The sequence below is a fragment of the Argentina silus genome (genome assembly GCF_951799395.1).
Source record: "Argentina silus genome assembly, chromosome: 4".
Lineage (NCBI taxonomy): Eukaryota > Metazoa > Chordata > Actinopteri > Argentiniformes > Argentinidae > Argentina > Argentina silus.
In genome coordinates this window covers 14,269,210-14,293,232 of record NC_139658.1, presented here as the reverse complement: position 1 = coordinate 14,293,232, position 24,023 = coordinate 14,269,210, and the positions used below count along the sequence as shown (strand labels likewise).

The 24,023-nt window shown below is 42.6% G+C and overlaps 2 protein-coding genes across 4 annotated transcripts; both read left to right on the top strand.

Annotated features, from left to right (window-relative positions):
• Nucleotides 1–61: 61 nt before the first annotated feature.
• On the top strand, nucleotides 62–12,366 carry evc (EvC ciliary complex subunit 1). Of its 3 annotated transcripts, XM_083668751.1 has the most exons (20): nucleotides 62–243; nucleotides 722–835; nucleotides 989–1,078; nucleotides 1,767–1,990; nucleotides 2,279–2,363; nucleotides 2,718–2,816; nucleotides 3,105–3,245; nucleotides 3,385–3,546; nucleotides 5,423–5,639; nucleotides 7,264–7,412; nucleotides 7,831–7,929; nucleotides 8,173–8,385; nucleotides 8,825–8,934; nucleotides 9,152–9,371; nucleotides 10,048–10,269; nucleotides 10,628–10,763; nucleotides 11,128–11,230; nucleotides 11,470–11,596; nucleotides 11,731–11,821; nucleotides 11,938–12,366. In XM_083668751.1, exons 1-20 carry the CDS (start codon nucleotides 76–78, stop codon nucleotides 12,018–12,020), a joined length of 2,853 nt encoding a protein of 950 aa, XP_083524877.1. In that variant the 5' UTR covers nucleotides 62–75; the 3' UTR covers nucleotides 12,021–12,366. The 3 variants fall into 3 exon arrangements, 2 of the variants coding, with proteins under 2 accessions (XP_083524877.1, XP_083524878.1); XM_083668752.1 differs by lacking the exon at nucleotides 10,048–10,269; XR_014554190.1 differs by lacking the exons at nucleotides 11,731–11,821; nucleotides 11,938–12,366 and having other exon boundaries at nucleotides 10,048–10,291; nucleotides 11,470–11,504.
• A 1,784-nt stretch (nucleotides 12,367–14,150) lies between these two features.
• On the top strand, nucleotides 14,151–20,109 carry LOC310803384 (major intrinsically disordered Notch2-binding receptor 1-like; the record flags this gene model as incomplete). Its single annotated transcript, XM_083668126.1, has 3 exons — nucleotides 14,151–16,169; nucleotides 18,770–18,988; nucleotides 19,284–20,109. The coding sequence occupies 3 exons, from the start codon at nucleotides 14,151–14,153 to the stop codon at nucleotides 19,476–19,478; spliced, it is 2,433 nt and encodes an 810-aa protein (XP_083524252.1). The 3' UTR covers nucleotides 19,479–20,109.
• Between the last annotated feature and the right edge of the window lie 3,914 nt (nucleotides 20,110–24,023).

Genomic DNA, 24,023 nt, shown 5'->3' with positions numbered 1-24,023 from the left:
TTTGTGTGTTCCTTCTACGGAGATGCTAGTTCTTTTCGTCTTTCTTACTCCTTTGCTCATGGGAATTTTTCAAACATGAACGAGCAGGACTGCTTCAGTGATGTGTTGGTTAATTTTTCAGAGTCTCTGCACATATTTACAGGGTTGTTGACAGTCTCGACTGTCTGTGGGGGGTTTTCTGGCATCATAGCTGCAGCACTAATGTATGTGTTTTGTCTGAAGCCTATACTTCTAACTCGACAAGTAAGTATAGAATCTATAAACTCCCAAACGTATATACTAATGTGGGCCTAATGTATGCATATAAAATGATTAATATACACTAAAGAATGAACCAGTAATTATTATGTATTATGTATTTACATTATGTTCTGTATCCTGGTTAGAAAGGCGTTCCTGAGGGTTTCTAGTAGATGAACAAGTCTGACTCTTTGGAATGCAGTAATGTTTTCATTTTAACCGAAGCACCAATTTAATAGAATAATTCATATAGGACAATCCATTAAAGAAACCCTGAATACCACCACTATGTATACGACAACTTGGGCTTGGTTAAGTTAAATGCACCAATTTGTGCCATATTGTATGTGTACACAGCTTATGAGTTCCGTTGTTGCTTTATACTTATTGATGTTAAAACATACTGCAGAGAGGCCATTAGGTTACATCTGGTCCATGGGTTACCATTTCAACAGAGGTGGTGTTGCTTTCATTCCTACAGGGCTATAATGCAAGGAGGTTGTTTGAAACTGACGACCTGGACAGGGAGAACAATCAAAGTGATTGTGTCAGCAACAGTAAGAAGGGAGTGCAAAGTGGCATTACCAATGAAAGAGTAAGAATTTGATTGGACCCTTATAACTGTATTTGTATAGGTGTGTGAACAAATGTTTTGAAAAAACACAAGGGTGTGTGTATACATGTTTTGAAAAAATATAACTGATTTGGTTAACCTTTTACCAACCTTTCACTTTTATTATTCATTTAGCAGGAAAAGAAGCAGCCACTCATGAACAGCGATGTGGCTGCTTTTGCATCGAGGGCGAGGGTTGTGTACCCCATCAACCAAAAATACAGAGTAAGACCATTTATCCATCTATGTTACCTTTTTGAAGTCAACCTTTACTATACTAAGGGTTTTTGCCATAGATGAGTTTAATTCACTCATATCTTTAATACAGGTTATCTATTTTGGAATCATTTAGTTGGCTACACAGCAACACTGGGTGCACTTGACTGTGGCTTCTTGAATGAGATATCATCATGTCATATTTTGAGAACAATTGAACATTTGAACAAGCAGCTACAACTCAGTGTCCTGCTCTCTGGCAGATGTTTCAAATCACTGAGTGGTGGGACTGACCACCTTAACCACAGCTGATTTCCCAAAGCCATACAGACACTGAACTCCCATCATTCCCTGCACTAGCTATAACTGCCCACCCCCGTAACTAACCCATATGAATGCTGCTGCTCTTCCTAATATTGCACTATGCAACCTGTGAACCTGTGAACTGTTGGTCTTTCATGTCTTATTGCACCCCGCACACTTATTGTACATACTGTATTACACTGCATATGTATTGTCTGTCTTGTCTCATTTCTGATTATGTCCGTTAATATAGAGCTTCCCACCATGCTGTAATGAAAACAAATTCCACCAATGTTGTTTGTGTATAAATAAAAATATATTGTACAGTTCAGCTACAATCATTAAAGTTACCTAGACATTTGTTCAATGTACCATAATGTTGCGTCTATGTCAGCCCTTAGCAGATGGAGCCTCAAACCCCTCACTGCACGAGCACTCCAAGCTGCCCACCCTCCCCAACGGCCAGTCCTCCTCCTCATCCAGCGGGGAGTCCATGAGTCAAGACCAGGATAATGACGACAGCAGTCAGTTCATCTCTTCCTCCCTGGTCCCCAAGAGCCTCCAGAATGAGAGGTTCGCCAGAGTGGCCCAATACCCCCACACCCTCTCTCATACCGGGTGAGTGTTGACCCTTGACCTCCTCCAGGCTTTTATCTGCCATCAAAGCCTGGTCAGACCACTTGGCATCAATACACACATCTTCATTTTGAGCTGATTTTAGTCATAGTCCAGTTGCATTCAAGTCAATATCCATTAAACTACAGTTCAGGGGACAGCGTATTGACTAAATAATAACATAACAATAATAATAGTTGATAATAACAATAATAGTTGACCAACTTTTTTTTTATTGTGCCCAACTATAAATACACATTGTGGTTTTAATGCGAGGATGTTTATCTGTAGTTTTGAAGGCAGGATCAGCCTCTACTGTCTGGCAATTCAGGACATCCAGCAACACTGCTCTCAAGTCCAGGAGGAGAAGTGTCTGGTGGGTGTGCTCTTTCTGCTACATACAGTAATACTCCTCTCAAAGACAACAGTTTATTTACTCTTTCTGCTACATACAGTAATACTCCTCTCAAAGACAACAGTTTATTTACTCTTTCTGCTTCATACAGTAGTACTCTTCTCTAAGGCAACGATTTGTTTTGTGTAGAGTAAACATTTCTATTTTTTATTTTCTCAGAGCTATTTCATTCAGTCAGTGTTCAACTGTAGATTGTCTTTAGAGTAGATTGTATACAATGATAGTATGATAACAGTTGTAATTCGCAAAGAAATAAAATGTTGGTGAATGAAAAGCTTGAAGAATATGTCTGTCTGCTATATTTTCCTCTTGTAGATCTTTCTTCAAATTCTCAAAATAATACTCAGTGGTCGGTTTCCCAAGGATAACAAGGACTCTGCTTTCTACACCAATGTTCTTCTGATGCAGGAAAAGGTCTGTCTGTACTATAAATCACATTATCTGAAATTACTTAAGCATGCACACCTACAGTACACCATTTTTCATACACTTTGATTTTGGCATTTAACAACCGGCATTTTATTTTAAATATGTCATAAGACAGATATAACAGACACATTTTATATGTGTCTGTTACATATGTTTTTTTAGGAAATATGTGGCACTGTCATATTGCATGCAGCAGTAAGAGTTACTGTCAGCTGCTGAAACATAATCTTACCATTCAGGATTTAGCTCTTAGTGTTATTATATGTTTTTTAGGGACTGGATGAATTGAAGAAACACCTGTCAGCAAGCCCATTTGCCAGTGAGAGAAACAAAGACCTAGGTTCAGCAGCCCCATGTACCCTGGAGGAGATTGAGAGAACTCAGAAAGACCTACTGGAGCACAGCCTTCAAATGGTAACAAAGTAAAGCACAGCACAAACACACTTTTCAACATGGATAATTCACAAGCAATTCATACATCAAAGTATAACAGAGTAACATAATGATTTAAATGCCAATTTAAAGAAGTTTATGGGTAAACTTTTGTTCACAGACAAAGGGCTTCAGCAAGCAGGTGGAAGGCTTCTGCCAGCAGCTCCTTGGCAGGTCCAGCGTGCTCCCCAGAGACGAGGCCCAGGACGTTGTCCACTCTCTCATTCACTGTCTGCTATTGGTGGAAAACCAGCTGACTGAGACTCAGGCATCAGACATGAAGGTGAGATCAAGAATGAGGGAAAAGTAAGGTTGAGAAAGGGGTTTGATCGGCTCCCAAATCTGCAGGCCTTTTCACAATGGCTTAGTTTGTCTTACTTAATTCTCACATTTAAGTACAAAGCTCCATAGAGAGGGGACCAACTCACCTACAGTGCCCTCCATAAGTATTGGAAAGAGGAAGCATTTTGTCTTCTTTTAGCTCTATAGCTTTATTTTAAATCAAATAATTACTATGGGGTCAAAGTAGAGATTGTCAGATTTAATTCAATGTTTTTTTTGTTTCAGATTTCAGACCATTTAGAAAGTACAACATTTTTTTAAACATACTCCCCCTATTTCAGGGCTCCAAAAGTATTGGAAAAAATCATAGAATGTTGGTTGACAATCCTTTGCATGCAATAACTGCCTGAAATATGCAATCCATTGACCCCACCAGCTGGGTATATTCTCTGGTGATGCTCTGCCAGGCCTGTACTGCAGCCATCTTCAGTTGTTGTTTGTTTTGAGGTTTTTTTTGCCTTAAGTTCCCTCTTCAGTAAATGAAATGCATGTTCAATTGGATTTAAATCTGAAGATTGACTTGACCACTCTAGAACATTCCACTTTTTGGCCTTGAAAAACTCCCTAGTTGCTATGGCAGTATGTTTGGGGTTCTTGTCTTGCTGTATGATGAAGCGCCGTCCAATGAGATTGGAAGCATTTGCTCATACTTAAGCAGACAAGATGTTTCTGTACACTTCAGAATTCATTCTGCTGCTGCTGTCAGCAGCTATTTTATCAATGAAGACAAGAGAGCCAGTTCCAGTGTCAGCAATACATGACTAAGTCATAACACTCCCTCCACCATATTTCACAGATGAGGTGGTATGCTGGGGATTTAGGGCAGTACCTTTTTTTCTCCACACTTTACACTTGCCATCACTCTGGTACATGTTAATCTTTGTCTCATCTGTTCACAAGACCATTTTCCAGAACTCTGCAGGCTCTTTTAGGTACTTTTTAGCTAACTGTAATCTGGTCATCCGGTTTCTGTTGCTAACTAGTGGTTTGCAATTTGCAGTGTAGCCTCTGTAGTTCTGCTGGTGAAGTCTTTTACGGATGGTGGTCTCTGACACATTCACGCTTACCTCCTGTAGAGTGTTTCTGATCTGTGGGACAGTTGTTTTGGGGTTTTTCATAATAATGGTGAGCATTCTTCAGTCATCCACTGTAGAAGTCTTCTTTGGCCTACCAGGCCGTTTGGGATTTCTGAGCTCACCAGTGTTTTTCTTCTTTTGGATGATGTTCCAAACTGTTGTTGTTGGCAAGCCTAAGGTTTTGTGTATGTTTATGATAGTTTATTTCTGATTTCTCAGCTCAATAATGGCTTCCTTGACCTGCAGTGACAACTCTTTGGTCTTCATGTTGACAGACAACAAAAGTAGACTCGAAAGGAAAATGTAAAGCCTCGAATCAATCCTAGACATTGACAGCTCTCTTATGCCTGCACAAATGATGTAACAGAACACACCTGACTAACCAGAAACACGTGTCAAGCCAATTGTCCAATACTACTGGTTCCCTGAATAGTGGGACTATGTATACAAAGGGTTGTAATTTCTAAATGGTGAAACCAATCTGAAAACAGAAAACATTGAATTGAAGCTGAGAATCTCTACTTTAACCTCATAGTAATTGATTAAATTGATTTAAAATCCAAACTGTTATATAGAGCTAAAATAAGACAAAATGCTTCCTCTTTCCAATACTTATGGAGGGCACTGTAACTGTATTATTGCCCAGGTAGTATTATGACATAAGGAGGGTAGCATTTCCATACCTAACTCTTAGATATAATTATAGCATCAAGGTTTAGTTTTCTCTCCACTACGTCCCAGAGGACCCAGGAGAAGCTGCTGTGGTGGGAGGAGCTAACGGGCCTGCTGCAGTCCAAGCCTGCCTTGCTCAGACAGGAAGTAGCCCTGAGGCAGGGCCTTGCAGCCAGAGCCCTGGAGCAGATGACCAGTGATGGACACCTGACCTTTGCCCTCATGGAGAAGACCCTGGCCGAGCTGCAGGGTGCCTTGGCAGAGGGAGTTCAGCAGTGCAGTGAAGGTCACTGATACTTTTTTTATAACAATTTTGTCATTTTGCTCTTGTCCACAGAAACTTACAATTAGTGCATGGTCTGACATCACCAGCCTATAACTGTTGCTTTTGCATTGTATTATTTTGGTTTGTTAAGTCTTGCGGGTCAGGTAGCTACGTTCCAGTGTGTTGCTAATGCAAATGGCAGTCGCCTTCATCAGAGCCATGTACAGTATACTGTTGATCGGCGTTAGCCCAATGCAATATACATAGTATACATCGTGACCACAGATTTTTATGCCATTTCCTGTGTCTGCTGACTGTGCCAATGTGTACACATCCCCTGAATATTGTAACAATTAGTCCAGCCATTTTTGTTTACCAAGAGGATTTCTCTAGTCAGACCTACAACAATTTCTACACAAACAATTAAGATGCAGCTTTCGAAAAGGATTATACTATTAAAATTACACTATATGGTTTAGGTGTGATTACAACTATTTTCGTTTTACCTAACTACAACGTTGTTATCACACAGCTAGCCCACATTGGGCTACATCATCACAGCTAAGTTTAGCTTTAGCCTACAGGACTATACGGTATGTATGTGAAAGCTAGGCAGATCATCATAATGACATTGCTGAAAGGGGTGTCTTTGCTGGGATAATGATGTATACCCTGATAACCATAAATCTATCTTGCTATTCATGCTAGTGTGTAACTGATCATTCACCACCAGGCTCCTGGATGACAGCCCTCTCCCCGTTTCCTGTTTTGTATCCAAACATGTCAGCACTGACATATTTATGAATAAGCCTCAATCTTAAATGTTTTTGCTTTTCTAATAGGATTATTAATTGTCTCGCAGGATAGTGACATGATCAAATGTTACCTTCTGGTGTAAAAACTATGGAAATTAATGAATTAATGAGGATAAAGTTAACTTCTCACTTTACTAACATTAATCTACAGTATGGCTCTGCCCTTCATAGCCCATTAACTGAAGTATTCTATTTCCAGCAGCATATTGTTACTCCCAAAGGCCTTCAGTATGAGGCCAAAACTCCACTAAAAGGAAGAGTGACTCAATGAATTTGGTAATAGATTATAATAATAATACTGTATAGTTGATATAAACATTATAGTTATAGTCCAAGTTATGAGAAAATGTCTAGACCTAAAGTCACCAAGTGCACTTCGGTCACAAATCATTGCCTGGTTATGATATTGTCATACCCTGCTTAACTGAGGTGATCAACCATAACTAACTTCACTCTTTGAGGAACACCCTTTGTAGTACTCTCCCATCTACTTACTCAGATGACAGTGGCAATCTTTCCAGGGGACAATATGTGGCCTAGTTCCTAAACATAAATGAACTGCTTTCTGAAAATAGCCCATATTTCCAGGACCCCTTTTTTCCGAAGGGGTAGTGAATGGAACAAATTGACAGGGAAAAGTCACTGGGGCAGGGTGGGGGGGGGGAGGGTTATTCCTCGAGTGCTTTGAATATCATGTCAGTCAAAACAACCCAGCTTTCAATAAACTTACAAAATGAGCAGTAGTAATCTGTAACATAGTTTTCTCAACAACCAAAAACACCTATTCCATGAAACAGTGACAAAAAAAAAAGTGTCTACTTTTTGTACAGAATGTAGGAGGCAGACTAAGGAGCTTGTGAATGAGAAATGCAGGAAAATTGACTCCAAAAAGAAGAAGCTTCTGAGGACTCATGCAAAGGAGAGAAGCCGTGTCCTGGATTCTGCACACACGCACAGCGACCCACAGGAGTTTGTGAAGGTCAGTGTCTCTCTTTTCAGTATCTGGATCAGGGATTCCTGTTGCATAACACGTTTTTTTTTGCAGGCAAGAAAGCCAGCCACCATTATCTGATCTGTCTATCTGTGTAATAGTTGCTTTTTTAACACATGCTTTTTAGAAATGCCTCCCTGTTTCTACTGCTGCAAGCAAATTGCCAAGTGATAGGAGAGTGAAGATTCTGAATCTTTACTAAAGCTTGACATCTGACTGAAAAAAAATACCCTAAATAGATAGTTACTGCAGATATTCAACTAGATTGGTATCAGTCTGAGGTATAAGACTGGTCTATGTTAGAACATTCCACAACTTGGAATGTTTACATGAGGCATCTCAGATCTGTCCATTCATTCATTCTACCATATCTACTAATCTTTCACCTCTACCCTCTCCTATACAGGTGTATCAGGAGCTGCTTGTAAGACAGAGAAAGCAGAGCAATGATTTGGAGCTGCAACAGGATGGGAGAGTGGCAGAGGCAGTGTGTGAACTTTGGAGAGTAGGTAGAAATGATAATGCCCATCGTTTTTGGTTTAAACAGATTTTTGGAAGGAAATGTTACTTACCTCACTCACCACCCATGTTTATTGTGTGTGTGTGTGTGTGTGTGTGTGTGTGTGTGTGTGTGTGTGTGTGTGTGTGTGTGTGTGTGTGTGTGTGTGTGTGTGTGTGTGTGTGTGTGTGTGTGTGTGTGAGTGAGTGAATATGTTTCTCAATATTTTGAATGTTTTGCTATATCCAGGGGCTTCATTCCTCCTGGTCAAAGAGATTGGGGGAGCTAGCAAATGAGATCTTCCTGACTGCTCTTCCTGCTCAGTCCCAGCTCCCAACAGACCAGTGCCAAAGACTATGGCTGGATCTAGATCATGACCTGGTTGCACAGCTGCAACAGGCAGAATCCACCACCAAACGGCAACTGGAGCAGCTGCGAGTTCAGCTGGACCAAGATGGCCAGGTAGACATGCAGTTCCATTTTGCAGCCAGCTTCCTCTAGCCTGGTAGTCTATGTAGCCTATCCCTTATGTGTGAACAGATCTGAAGAATCTGCAACGTAGAAATCCAAATTAAGTTGATCCGTACCCTCATACCATGTGCCATATTCACTTGTTTTGTGTTTTATGCCAAATACATAGTTTTGCTTCATTAGAATCATTCTAATTTTGAAATGCAAGTATTGATTATGAACTTAACAATATAGAATTATGTACAGTTTGCCTATATAATGGTTATGGGAAATCCATAGTCCACCATTGTTTTAACTGTGTTGATGCATTTTTTGCCACCGAAAAAGCCTTACTGAGATTCTTGGTAAGGCCCGACTTGAAGTTTGGTATAGGGTAGGGTAGGGTTGTTCCAAAGATCCACTTAGCATCTGCCTTTTTGCCACTGTCTAGATCTGGACTGAAGAGGCAGCTCTGGTACTAGCCTGTCTCAGACACCTGGGTGAGCAGCAGCTGAAGATCCTCAGAGGGATGGTCGTGAGACAGAGCTACATACTAAACAGGTGAAGCAGAGTGACCTCTGGTGGCCAGGAGGTAGAAACATACACACAATACAAAAACGAAAATCTGTCTACACATCAATATCCATGCTTTTTCATGGCAGATATGTGGCAAAGAAGTGTATGAAATGTTTATGATGAGTCGAATGAAAAATAATGGATGTAAATGGATTAGATTTAAAACAATAGATAAAGACAATCATTACCTTTTTTTCCCCAGCCATGTAGGTATGTTGATAGAAAAGAAACAGCACCTCCTGCTAGCAGCGGTACAAAGACACTTTGTGGCAAGACACTTCTGCCTCAGGGTCCTCAAGGAGATGAGATTGTCCAAGCTGAAGGTGCTCTCTCAGAGTGACTTCCGAGCCCTGGTGCAGCTAGAGGACTACAACAAGACAACCCAGCCTACAGTCAGCCCTGCACCCAAAGCTCCACACAAGGTTTAGTTCTGCTTTTGTACTGTTTGAGTGCTGACACCATAGAATATTCACTTTAAAATATGAACAACGTTACTGTAAGACAAAAAATGAGAACTGGCACCTAAAATGAGTACCATTCCAATTTAGACAATGTTATACACACACCCAGAGCTGTCTTAAAACACTCTCTCTTACACACGGTAACGTACCAATCTGTCAATCTTCAATCTTCGTATTTTGTACATAGTATCTTCTACACATTTCCATACACCAACAAGGTTCACCATTCGATCACTGGTCGGTCGCAGCAACCATTTGGGAACCTCTGGTGTAATGGGGCATTCGTGCAAAACTCTGAACTTCCCAGTTAAAATGACTGTAAGTTATTTAGGTAGAGCTTCCTATTGGTTGATTCTGAACCTATTGGTTGACTCTCCAAATGGGAAACTCGGGTATCATCTTTGTGCAAGTTTTCAAGTCGGACATTTCTGAGTGTCCTAGTTCTGAGAGCTCCTGAATGGCACATAAACTCCACCTATCTACCAGGTAGGCTACCTAACAGTACATTGTTTTCACCTGTCTAGACCTATCAGATTTGTGAACAAGAACAGAAGAAGAGTGAGCTACTTCCTGGAATGAGTGAACCTGTTATCACTACACTTAAAGACTTTACTTGTCTGGGGTTGGTTCTCCACAGGACTCCAGTGCCAGTGTAGCAGAGAGACACTTGGGTCCCGAGACCCAGTTGATAGGCCACAGCTTCCAGCAGGAGTTCCTGTCAGAGCTGGAGACAGGGGCGGAGCTCCTGCAGGCCAACGCCCAGCTGCTGGTGGGCCAAGCCCTGAGCCAGAGTGTGTGGCAACTGATGGATACCCCGTCCAGGCCACAGCCCCGCCCAGAGCATGACGAGGGCAGGAAGGTACCGATTGGCCTGCTGTACTGTACGTATGCCCAATTCTAAATCAAGCCCCGCCCCCTAGGCACTTCAAACCAATCACATGGAAAGCAAAATACAACCGTCTTTGGTTGTGTAGCTACAAAGAATCTTGAATGTTTGCAGATCTACACAAGTGCCAGGGGATAGGGGCTGGACTATAAGTCGATCTGGAATTTGGTCTCACTCCACATTCAGACATGGGTGGTTATGATTATGTTTACAAAAACAGAAATTGAGTCAGCTGTGAATATTGGACCCACGGATGTACAGCTGGATTTTGCTGTCTGGCTAATGATCTCTTCAGATCACAACTGTTAACAATTGCTTTTCTCCCATGTAGCATCAGCTGACAGAGGTGGCCTCGGAGAGTGTGTATGTGACCAAGGACTCCCTCAGTGCTCTGGTCCAGAGCTACTACTCCCAGATGCAAGGTCTCACCCACGGCCTCCAGCGGGACCGCTCTAACAGTGCCAGAGGTGAGACCACAGTGGACAGGTTGAGGTTTTTGTCATAAAGCTAGGCTTTGTGTTATGTTTGGTTATTTACTTGGTATTTACTTAAAATTATATGATAATAACAATCATTAATTAAATATTATTATTATAATTAATAATTATTACATTATGATTACAAATGACTTATTTTGGGGGGGGGGGGGTTTGTGATCCATTAAAATAAGCAACACTAGGTGCCATTGGGTACCAAGAAATTACCAGTTGTTTTCTTTGTATTATGAGAGCACCATTAAGTGCAAATACCAGGAAATAATAACCAGTGTGCACAGGACTGTGAAATAAAGCATTACTGGGTCTAATCCCAAACTGTTGTGTCTGTCCTCAGAGGAGTGTGAGAGGAGGGAGAGCAGCTCTCAGCTGAACAAGGCCCTGCTGAAGGAGCTGGCCAACTGGGGGAGGAAGCCCATGTCCACAGAGTTTCACCAGAGGTACAGCACACCAGTGGCCTTCGGATAGACATTTGGTTCTGTGTATTGACTTTTAACGTTCCAGCACATATGCTTTTGCCTCGATAATGCTGTGACAGTTGCTACTAACTACAGTGCATAGTGCTATGTAATATGACAATTGCATTATGCCCATGTTATAATTCGAATAATGTTTTTATAGACTTGCCATTAAATACTATACAGTGAAGGTCAACTGTTCTGAATAATATTGACTCTAGGGTTGAACTCCATAAGAAGAGGATGTTGGAGCAGTACGACCTGGAACAGGAGGTCGCATGTGAAACTCTGAGGAGGAAGAAACTAGCCAAGGATCAAACCATGGAGACATGTAAAGGGCAGTTACAAGTGAGCAGCACACTGTATAGCATACCATAATGGTGACATGATGCTGGAAAACCTTCAGAGAAAATTATATTTTGAACATGGGACCTAGAACCTTTCCAATAAGTGCATAAGCATGTTTGTACTCACTCCAACAGGAGGCAGAAGAAGCCTTCATAACTGAACTGGCTGCCCTAACCCGGGTCTCGCTGTCCTGCACAGAGCTCAACACTGCAGATCACAACCAAGGTAAGGATGCTTTAGGTTTACAGTAGTACAATATACAGGAAAATAGAAAATGCTATTTTATTCTACAAAAACAATACCTAGTCCTCTAATAAGTATTTTGGAATATTTATTATCAGGTCTCATTGCTACAGAGGAGGAGAATCCAACATTGAATTCAACATTGTGGAGGAGGAGAGAGCGCGAATCTTTACTCAACTGAAATCTATACATTTGGATATGGTGCTTGAACTTTCCTTTTTGACATGTCATAACCATCTCCAGAAGGCTGCAGTGTGTTTAGAGATGTTTTTCTGTACAGTTTGTATGATGTTTCAACAGAATTGAAATAAATGGAAAAGCATACAAATAAATAAATATTGGTTTACAATTGTGTAATTTGTGATGTCATTTAGTGGAAAAAAAGCCATGAAATTAATTTATTCAGTTAAATTTGATAACATGCTCTGAATCTGAAATCATGTGTCTTCAAGCCAAGTTGTAATAGACATAGAGATTGTACAAACAGTGATTTTGAAGAAAATGGTGGGATACATATGCAATTGGACAACAATTTGTTGTTTGCACCCACAAACTACTAGTGGGTGCAAAGTCAAAACACTGTTAAAGGGGTCCAGGCTGAAACCTTCATAATACCTAAATCATCAACAGTACAGCAGTAGCATATGCCCCTACACTTTCAAGCTGTTTCTTACACCATTCATTTGTTTTATTAATTTAAAATGATTCCCCTAGTACTGTACATGATGAATACCTATATGCCTGACAGGTGGAGAAGTTGAGTATGATTCTGTCTGAGTACTCAGATGAAAGCTTTCCTCTCCTCTTAGCCTAATGGGGTTTTAAGTATGGGCCTTTATGGATTGTAATACTCCCTAATGGTGACAGGTCCACAAGAACTGGCCTGCAGGTCTGTGTGTGCACCCTGCCACTCCTCCAGGCCTGATGGTTTCCTGTCATGCTGGATTTTTAGGTGCCTCAATTTGCAAAGCATTCATTTTCTATTTTATCTCTTCACACACGCACACACACGCACACACACTCACACACAAACCCAATTGTGTCACCTGACACCCTGAAGAAAAAAAACGCTTCCACTCACCCACATATCTTGCCAAGAGTGTGTCTTTATCATAGTCATGATCAACATAATAAGACAATGTACGTCTATTGTTTAATCGATATTTCAGGTGTTACTCCGTTTTAAAGAGATAATGTTTCGTTGAATGGATGCTGTTTGAGGTCCCCTTTGGGACTGCAGGAGCTTGCGAGAAGATGACCTCGTTTCAAATTTTTCCTCTGCATGGTCTCAGGCTGTTCGTTTCAACACAGCTCATCCAATGACATAGATATATATTACCTATAAGGTGGACCGGATCTTTTAATCGTCCCGTTATGTACCGCAAAAAAATACTCAAGTCCGCTTTTTTGTCATCAACATCAACGTTATTTTTCTAACGCAGGTGCGACTGTTCAGGTCCAACTTTCACTGCCAAAAGATACAAGGTAAGTCCCCAACTTTTGTGACCATGTCAGTCGAGCAATGTATCAAATCGAGCGACAGGCGTGGATGTTCCCTCAGTTGTTGATAGTTTACTTCCAACATATCATGATTCATATCTTGCTTTATGTCCTTAGTCGTTCAAGGAGAGCGAGAGAGACACTCAGATTGCGCTCTTAATAGCACGCATTTTACTCTTTAATCTATTGTCATGTAGATCGTGTTAATCGTCATGTCTTATGTTATATATCCTATCCATACATTTGAAAACTAAATGCCACTTGAATAAGTATTTCAGATGTCATTTCAAATGTAAATTAAATTCACGTTCATCCCTGACGCACGGTGTAGGCTACGCAGGGTTTCTCCGTCATCATTTCATCGGTCAGTTATTTTAAGGCTCAAAATAAGGTCGCTTGCTGAAATGTGTAACTCTCTATGAAATGGCTCATTCAGTCCTGGTTTTAAAACATTAGATATAGGTCTTGCTGTTGATAACTTTTACATGGAATTTGAAATGCTCCAATGAGGATCATACTTTATTATTCTGTTGCTGTGTAATTAGAGATCTCAAACATGTCATTAATTTGATACTGTATGGTACAGTTGGCTCATGACAAAGTTTATCTAAGATGAATGGTAATATACTGTGTGGGAGATGCACAAACAGCAGTGATTGTCACTGTAGGACTGGGACGGACTCTGCAGGCCTACAACTTGATTAATTTCAGTATCTAGGCCAGTGAAACCAGCCCATATAGTTTAATCTTAAGAGTTTTAGGTTATACAACCATCTCCCATTTTGTCCCTAATTTTAGGTCGCACGTGGACATGGCCAGCCTGCAGCAGGAGTACCCCCTGGTCCTGCTGGGGATTCTAGAGGAGCTGGCCGCGATGCGCCACTGGCTCTCCTTCCAGGACCTGTGCCGGATGGTTAGTACTCGCTTTGATCTGCAACACCTGACTGAGCTTAGGAGCCTGCTCTTTTCCGCTGCCTCCAACGACCCTTGCTTCCCTGCCACCCTCTTCAGAGACAGGGTAACTACCAGAGGGATGGGGCTCTCCCCGATAGGCGTGGCTGCAGACATCGTCACCATATTCAACCTTATTCAAATGACAGGTGGGACTCCAGATGAGGGCCAGCCAATTAGAGCTCAGGCTGTCTTCCCCGTTGACCAATCCCTGGGGCCCTCTTTGCCTGGCATTGACAGGCAGAGATTCTCAGGACGGGATAGGGCGCGCACTCTCTCAGACTCCGGGGGCCACCCCATCGACCAGCGTTTGCTCATCCCCAAATCCAATTACTCTGCCCACAAGCGCGGCAGTCTGCCTCCTGATCCTATCTCTCTGGTGTCTTACCCTCCAGCCCGCGCTAGGGCCGTGTCTTTCGACTGGCCTCATAATACTTCGCTGTTTGCCAGCGGTAGGCTTCCTGGCCAAGCCATGCATAGTATCTATCTCCCCCTGGAAACGGACAGTGAGTCCTCCACCCAGGATTCTCTGAATGGGGATTCTGTGCCGAGGGAAGTCTCTGAGCCAGGATCGGGGCAAACCTCCTGTGTGAAGAAAAGAGACATCTTCAAGAAGGACTTCCACAACCAGTCACCACTGCATCCCCAGGCGACTGTTAACAGTGAGTCACAGACTCCAAGAGGAGGAGTTGGAGGAGGAGGGGGCCGTAAACTGTTTACCAACCACAGCTTCGAGCTGCTCAGCAACCCGTACCCTTCGCCCACTGCTGTTAACCGATCACCGGAGCGCCGGGCCAAGCACGAGAGCCTAGATGATCTGCAGGACTCAACCTACTTCGGCCCTGGGGGCATCCCAGAGTGGAGCGCCCTCCAACCACAGCCCCCTAGGACAAAGAGGTCGGCATGGACTGACAAGAGCCTGAGTATGGAGGACAGGGTGGAGTTAGATGGGGTGGATACCGAGGGGACTCTTCAGAGACGACCCACCCCTGCCAGCAGCAACCAGTCTCTAGGAGAGGATATAGGTGGTGAACCTGGAAGAGGGGGGCTCTCGTTGTCCACGGGGACCCAGACGGACACCCAGGACCCACGCCGCCTGCGTAGCCTGGTCCATGCTGACCGCCTCTCCTTCATGACCTCCATGGATGACCCCGACATGATGGGCGAGGATGACATCAGTGCCATCTTCCGCTTCCTGGATGACATGAGCATGTGCGGCTCCACAGGGGTCCTCCACCCCCACGAGGGAGGAGGAGTAGGAGGGGGTCTTGCCAGCCAGGACACCCCAGAGGGCAGGCGTGGCCGGCTAGGCCAGCTCCAGAGGCTCTTTCACTCCCTGGAGAGCAGCGACGACGGGCTCAAGGCCTGCGTGTGCAAGCTGCTACTCCGCATGGGCCAGATCGAACGACGACTCGAGTCACTGTCCGAAGTCAAGGTGGAGATCTCCCAGGTGCTCTCCGCCCTGCACCGGCTGGACGAGAAGATCCAGGAGCCCGGAGTTGGAGGTAGGGGGGGAAGGTGGCTGGGGCCTCCCAGTGGAGGTGGGTCCTCCATGGGTCTGCTCACCCCTGGGTCTGGGTCGTCAGAGCCCCAGCCGCTATCCGTATCTGGCCATGTCTTTCCAGGGCTAAGCAGTGGCAGTCTGGAGTGGAGCCAGGGGGACGCTGGTGTGGGGCAAGCAGAGGTCAGTGGGGGTTCAAGTGAAAGCAAGGGGGGAAAAGGGGGGAAGAAAGGGGTGCACTCTCGCCGTACCTCCAAGCCAGAGGAGAAGAGTGGGGTTGATTCCAAACAGCCAAGCATCTCCAACTCTGCGCGTGATTGGTCGGTGTCGTTCTCCAAAAGTAAAGACAACAAGGCCCAGCAAGGGAAAACAGGACAGGTACTGTACCAACAGTTCATCCATTTCCAGTAAGTGCAACAGTTGACTTCTATATACTGTAAGTAACCACAATTCAGATTTGTCAGCATTTGTAAGTGTGTATACTGTGTAAATAGGTGAGAAGTTAAGCTGTGTGTGTGTGTGTGTGTGTGTGTGTGTGTGTGTGTGTGTGTGTGTGTGTGTGTGTGTGTGTGTGTGTGTCTGTCTGTCTGTCTGTCTGTCTGTCTGTCTGTCTGTCTGTGTATATATACAGTACCCTGCGTAAGTACTGGAACAGTGAAGTATTTTGTCTTCTATTGGCTCCAAAGTTTGGATTTGAAATCAAACAATTACTGTGAGGTCAAAGTAGATATTTTCAGCTTTTATTTGATGGTATTTGTGTGCATATTGGTTCCACCAACACTGTTTATGCATATTCAGGATACCCAAAAGTAATGGGACAATTGGCTTGACAGGTGTTTCTGGTAAGTCAGATGTGTTCTGTCACATCATTTGTGCAGGCATAAGACAGCTGTCAATGTCTAGTATTGATTCTAGGCTTTGCATTTCCTTTTGGAGTCTGCTATTGGTGTCTGTCAACATGAGGAACAAAGCGGTGTCAATGAAAGTCAAGGAAGCCTTTATTAGGCTGAAAAATCTGAAAGAAAACGTAGGCTGGCCAAAGTCAACAGTTTGGAACATCATTAAAAAGAAAAAAAGGCACCTCAGCAATCGCAAACGGGACGGTAGGCCAAGGCAGACGTCTACAGTGGATGACCAAAGAATGCTCACCATAATTAAGATAAACTCCAAAACAACTCTCCCACTGATCTGGAATACTCCCCGGGAGATAGGCGTGAATGTGTCAAAGACTACCATCCGCAGAATACATCATCAGCTGAACTACAGAGGCTTCACTGCAAGGTGCAAAGCACTAGTTATCCTCAAAAAGGATGGTCACTTACAGTTTGCTAAAAAGTACCTAAAAAGCCTACAGAGATCTGGAAAAAGGGCAGATAAGTATAATGAATACTATCATGTACCAGAGTGATTGCAAGTGGAACGTTTGGAGAAAAAAGTATCTGCCCAAGATTTACAGCATACCACCTCATCTGTGAAACATGTTATGTTGTAGGCATGTATAGCTGCCACTAGAACTGGCTAACTTGTCTTAACTGATAATGTAACTACTGACGGCAGCAGCAGAATGTATTCTGAAGTGTACAGAAACATCTCGTCTGCTCAAGTACAAATTCATTGGATGGTGGATGGATTTCCCTTCAGGAAATGTTCACATTTTGTTGCCCCAGAGCCTGGAATCGTAATACATTAAATTAGTTATATTTTACCACTGATCTACACAGCCTACTGGACACTTTCAAAGTGAAAGTAAAATAAAATAAAAAATAAATTTGAAAAACAATTCTCTTTGTTTTAATTTGTGTTATTGTACTTTGTTTCCATCTGTTGTTAGTTGATAACCATTTTAAACTGTATGCTCTTTTCCCTCCTGTCTTTCTTTCTTCCTTTCTCTCTGTCCTTCTTTTTTGTTACCTGAACTGGAACTGTGTTCTAATTGCCATGTGTGTATGCTAACTGCCCTGAAATTCAGGTTGGGGAGACTTAAATAAAATCACAAAGTTGAAGAGGGAAAGCATAGTCGATGGGACAACATCATCCCAGCAGCCAAACCCACTTAGCAATTCACTTCCTTTTTAGCATTCATTGAGCTATGTTTGAAGGGTCAAAAAACAATGTAGACAGTACAAACTGCTGGACCAATTGCTCTCAGATAAAAAGGGTAAAAAAGTCCTACCGTTTCTGTCCCACCACCTTTCCTTGATGTCTTTACGATCTTTGCGAGAATAACGATTTAAACCCAAGTGGTTATATTTAGCAAACACCTATTGCTGAATAGGCAAGAAAAGTTGACAAGAACCATCATGAATAATCAACAAGGCTATGTAGACAAGGGGAGGATAGTGGTGAACTTGTCAATGTCAGTGCAAATGTTTCAGAATTTAATGCAGTAAAATAACACATATAAAAACGTTTTTCATTTTCTTTCACTTTGAAAGTGTCCAGTAGGCTGTGCCAATCAGTAGGACAACATCCTAATTTAATGAATTTAAATTGAAGGAATAATGAGCTAAGTCTCATTGCAGGGACTTTAGAGCTTTGAAACAGAAATGTAAAGGACAAACAACCTAAAGAGAACATGAGTCAGACGTTTATGTGGTTAGTTTGCCAGGTGGTCACGGGTCAGACACTTATTTGTGATTAGGCGGTCAGATTGTGTGATGAATGGGTCAAGCATTTATGTGATTAGGTGGTCAGTTTGTGTGATGACTGGGTCAGACATCTATGTGATTAGGTGGTCAGTTGTTTACAAACCTACAGCTCTCCTACTGCATTATAAATGAGAGACTACTTTTCTTTGTTAATGTTAATCAATTGAAACAATAAAGATACATCTCTGCGGTATCATTTCAGGTTCTTCAACGAAGACAGGAAGGCCAGAGAGCATCCTTGTGCCTTTATATCCCTTTACTAATTCCACGTCTCCATCTCTCTTTCATCTCTGTGTTATTGAAATCACCTGTGACCCGTCCCCAACACAGATGGACCAATCAAACAGCACCTCCAACCTGCTCCCCCAGAAACACTCCCGCATGGTGGAGCAGATGTTCAACTCCACCCTCTTCCGCCAGAAGGGGAGTGGCCTGACCTCTGGGATTACATCTGGAATAACCTCTGACCCCCAACTGGCTGAGGGGAGAGGGGGCCATGTCTGGACTGTGGAGGAGAGAGAGTCAAGAATCTCCCCTCTGGACCTGCAGGTATTTTAACCTTGTTGATTAACCTTGTTGATCTCCATTTTTTCTGTAGATGAAGACCCACTGCAATTACTATTACAATTACTATTTCTACTACTAGTATTATACTGGTATACTAGTACTACTAATTATATCATGATGTCATTGCTAACTGACTGACTAACTAGCTTAACAAACCTCTGATCTCATTGTTTTGTGACCAGCCAACTAACTAAGTGGATAATAGCCAGTAGAGTTGTGGATTTGTGACGCTTAGCTCTCGTTCAATTGAATGGTGACCTTATGGCTTTATTTGTAGGCCCAGGAGTCGCTTAACCCCAACAACCTAGAGTTTTGGATGGAAGACATCTACACGCCAGGTTACGACTCACTACTGAGACGCAAAGAAGCACACCTCCGGAGAACCAAAGCCTGCAAGTTCGGGGCACTAATCGCCACTGCAATCACCATCATCCTCATCATTGTCATTCCAATCTGCACTACGGTATCGTGAGGATCCTACTGGATACCAGGAGACCTCTAAACAAATACTATCAGATTCGAGAGTGATAATGTGATTCTGAGGTTTGAACGCAGCATTTCCCTCATACTTATTGTTCAGTTCCATTAGCTATGGTTTTTCGGTGGAATGTGGCCAATATTTGTTGAGCTTCTGCACTAGTACAAACAATGCACCACTTTTCTAAGGAGAAACTACACATTAGCCACTGTGTGCTAGGGACAGAGAAATGTAAAGCAGAGAGACTCGACATGCAATTACTTCCCGTTTGCCACGTTCCTTTGCGGGTGCATGCTTCGCGGGTGTTACAGGAAGTAATCGCTTATTGGCTTGTTGACCCCATGTCTGTCTTTACAGCCAGGTATGGTCTTGAGTACTGCCCTATACATATTTATCTTAATTAGATAGGCCTGTTGTTGCCTGGCAAATTCTCTGTTGGGATAATTTCTGAAACAGTTTAGATGTTTCCTTTTAGAAAGTAGGAAGATTTAGGGTGCCTGTTTTTCTAAAATTATCCTCTATACGGAAATATCTTGTTTCACAATTGTTTCTGTTTTCAAAGTATGTTGTTTCACAATCACAAATAGTAGAAAAATACTAAATAGCTAAAGCACAGGATTGTTGAGCTGTATTTAAAATTTAATGTTCTCGTGCCTAATCTATGGTGCAATGCTAAAGCTAAAGTCTTGAATAAACATAGTTTTTTCCAATTTTCCAATTTGTGTTTTATTTTCTGCCCTACAATTTGTATGGAACATCATTGAGCTTTACTATTTGATGGGGCGAATGGGTTGATTATCTTATTTCATTATATGATACTGTACTATATACCACCCTCTGTTTTTCTTGTTGTTGTTGTTGATGGTTCGCCCCCCTAAGGAATAGGAAAATGGGGAGTCTCTTCCAGGAACCACTCTGTGGTAAGGAACCACCCTAGTGTGCGCATGCATAAACACAAACACACACACACATATACAAATCATCAACTCAGGATCTGATTACACCTGGATGAAATTCCTCTGATGTGATGGTCAGCGGAAGCAGTATTACTGGGTGTGTGTCTGATAAGAAGCTCTCATTGGCTCTTGTTTTAGTTGAACTGATTACCATCGAACACAACTGGAGCATAATTTGTTACATTATTAATTTGCAAGCTAGTAAACTTCCTTTGGTAAATATAGGAACAACTCTATTGTATCTTTAGCCTTAGTTTCACAACACAGTCAGAAAGTCTGAGTCAGAGATTGACCCAAAAATGTCAGGCGGAAGTTTGTTTTGTTTTGCAAGGCTATGGGTGTCCAGACCCTGAGTGCCCGTCACTCACAGCAACACACACACACACACACACACACGCACGCGCGCGCACACACACACACACACGCACACACGCACACACGCACACACACACACACACACAAAACTCAGGATGTTTACAGTGCTGGGATGGGGGGTCGGATGCAGTGCTTTCTCTTAAGTGGATGTCCGTCTACTAAGTAGTCCCCATGAGTCTAGTTGCAGATCCATTACCGTTCTGATGGTGCAACAGGAAAGCCTTAACCTTGTTGTCAGCACAACTCTGCCAGCAGGGATTTACAGTAGGACTACTAATGTTCTGAAACTTCTCTACACCAGTGGATCCCACACTTTGTTTCTCGGGGATCTTATGGAATTAAACAAAACCAATGTTTCTTTCAAGCCCAATTTTAAGTCATGACTTTAAAGGAACCAGTCAGGTCACTACCTGCCCACACACTGCTTTACTGTCAAAGGCAGTATTGACCTTTGAATTATTCAACCAATGTGAAGACACTTTCTTGTCAATTCATTCTTCTATGCCCTCATCATATAAACAGTCTGCATGTTTTTCTGTTACCGATTAGCACCACTGTACCCTTTCTGACATGGATTGTTTGTATTTGACTGACTTTACTTATCACATTGATCTCGAAGCCTCACTCCAACATCCTCACTCGAAGCATTAACAGTTAGCTTCGGGTTTCATCTTAATCTCATAAGCATCAATGAACGTGTGAGCATATGATAGTAGGCTAGGTGGGAGGGAGGATACTCAGGCATGATTGTACAGCATGATTGTACTTACAGTACAGTAAGTGCAATGAGTGAGTAGTGTGCATAAAGAATATGCCCTCCTTGGATCAAACTTGAGTCGTGTGCACAATTCCAGATGGTGTTATCCCACTGAGCAGCTAGCCCTGGGACCTAAAGAAAGTCTCAGATCCCCGGGACCTAAAGAAAGTCAGGTCTCATGGCCTGCGACCAAAAGAAAGTCAGTGTCTCAGGCCCTGGATCCTCAAGAAAGTCAGGTCTCAGGCCCTGGGACCTAAAGAAAGTCAGGTCTCAGGCAAGTTTATGTAGCTGTAGCTGAGGTGATTTGGTATCACTCTCTTGTGATGAGTAACCCTGCCTGAGACTTGTAAACCCAAATGTAGCAATTTGAACACAAGGATGTCCACTTGGTTTAACGGTATGCGTATGGGTCATCCATGCAAGAGTTTCAGATCCACCAGTAACAGCGGCTCCCAGCGTGGGAGGAGTCTCTACGTGGAGGAGGGGGTCAAAGGGAGGTGAATTAGATTAGATTAGATTAGATTCAACTTTATTGTCATTGTGCAGAGTACAAGTACAGAGACAACGAAATGCAGTTAGCGTCTGTATTGGAATGTATTGGAAGTGATTTATAATCATGCTCTTGCAAGCCCAAATTTCACCTTCTGAATATGAGGAAGTCCTCTTGGTTGAAAGGTATAGGTCTGGGCCGCGCCAGTGACATTTACATACTGTATCTCTAAATGTGAGGGTCAAAGAGGGGTAGAGTATTGCACATGCGGTTCACCCTAACTATGCTGTGTGACGATTAATAACCTCTAGGCTCCTCTGCTTAGATTTTTGCTAATTGGGCTAACACAGTGTTGAGTGTAGATGACCATACAAGTTAGATACCTGTACGGTAACTGTACAAATTAGGTTGTGTGAACTGGATTGTGTGGTGTATTCCATTTATTACACAGGCTTCACTCATGGATAAATCTATTTGAATGTGACCTCAATAGGTTATAACAAGCTGAGAAATGTATTTTCAGCTTCTCTGGGTAGTGTTGAAAGTGCAATTTAGTCCAGGACATGGCTTACAGTAGGCATTTTCTGAATCCAGGAAACCACAACTTGTGAGTGAAGTGAAGTGAAACTGACACCAAATTTCACAGAGAGAAGGAGAGAAGTGTCCAGTCAGTCCAAGAGAAAGTATACTTTAATTTAGTTCTGGCAGTTGACAAGTGGAAATTTGCAGAGCAAATGGCCACTTGCTAGGTTATGAATAATATATGAAAAAGACTGAGAGTCACTGACAGGTCCAGTTATCTCAATTAAAGTCTAATGGACCTGAAGCAGTGCTGGAGTAATGTGGAAAACGAGGAAAACAATTAGAGTGAGCAAATGGCTTTTGCAGACTTAGGGCTGGTTTCCTGGACATCGAGTAGATCAAGCCAAAGGCCAAGACTAAATCTCACTTTCAACGGAGATTCCCCATAACTTTATGGTAACAGTCGGTGTGTGTTTGTGTGTGTGTGTGTGTGTGTGTGTATGTGTGTGTGTGTGTGTGTGTGTGTGTGTGTGTGTGTGTGTGTGTGTGTGTGTGTGTGTGTGTGTGTGTGTGTGTGTGTGTGTGGTACATCCCATGTGTACCAAACCCTCTAAAAGAGGAAAATCAGCACCGACTGTTACACACAGCCTCTAAATGTTACACATTGGCTATCCCACCCTACTGTATCTGTTTCTTGCCTTGAAGACGTAAATGTGAAATGGTATTTACCCTTTTTTCTCTTATATTTCCTGTTTTCTACACCAAAATGAAGTGAGAGATCAAGACAAAGAAAAAGTATTGTACTGATTCGACCCAGAAGGTTTCTGCCACCCACCATTTGAGAGATATTCACTTTTATGTGTGATATCTCCCCATCTTCCAGTTGTAGCTAGAGGGTATGGCTACCAACGTGAAGTGAAATGAACTCACGTTTAACTACGAGAATTTGACTTTGCTTGCCTGATAGTGTCACAGCATGTTTACCAAGTGGTGTCCCAGTGTTGTATCAGCCCGGTATGCTGTGCACATGCTTTCCCATTGAGCAGGTAAAGTCTGTTACTAGTCTACAATTAATCAAGGTGACAGCTAACAGTCCTTGGGGGGAAAGGAGATGTTACACTAACTCCAACAAAAGAGTGTCTGAGTGTGATCATGACCATTTACATTACAGACGATAGAGAGAGAGATTGCCAGGTGGCCTGCGGGAAGTCACTTCTCTGAATCAATCAAAACAATAGTTTGAAGAAACATTTGGTAGGAAAAAAAAGGCTTATTGTAGGATGACAGTTTGCCTACTCACCCCGATGTTCCGGCTCCCATGCAGAAAGGACCTCAGATTCTCCTGGGATCTACTCAAGATCACTTCATATTCATGCACCTAAAATCAGACAAAAAAAATCAGAAAACTATATGATCAATTGGGATGTTATGTGTGGTTA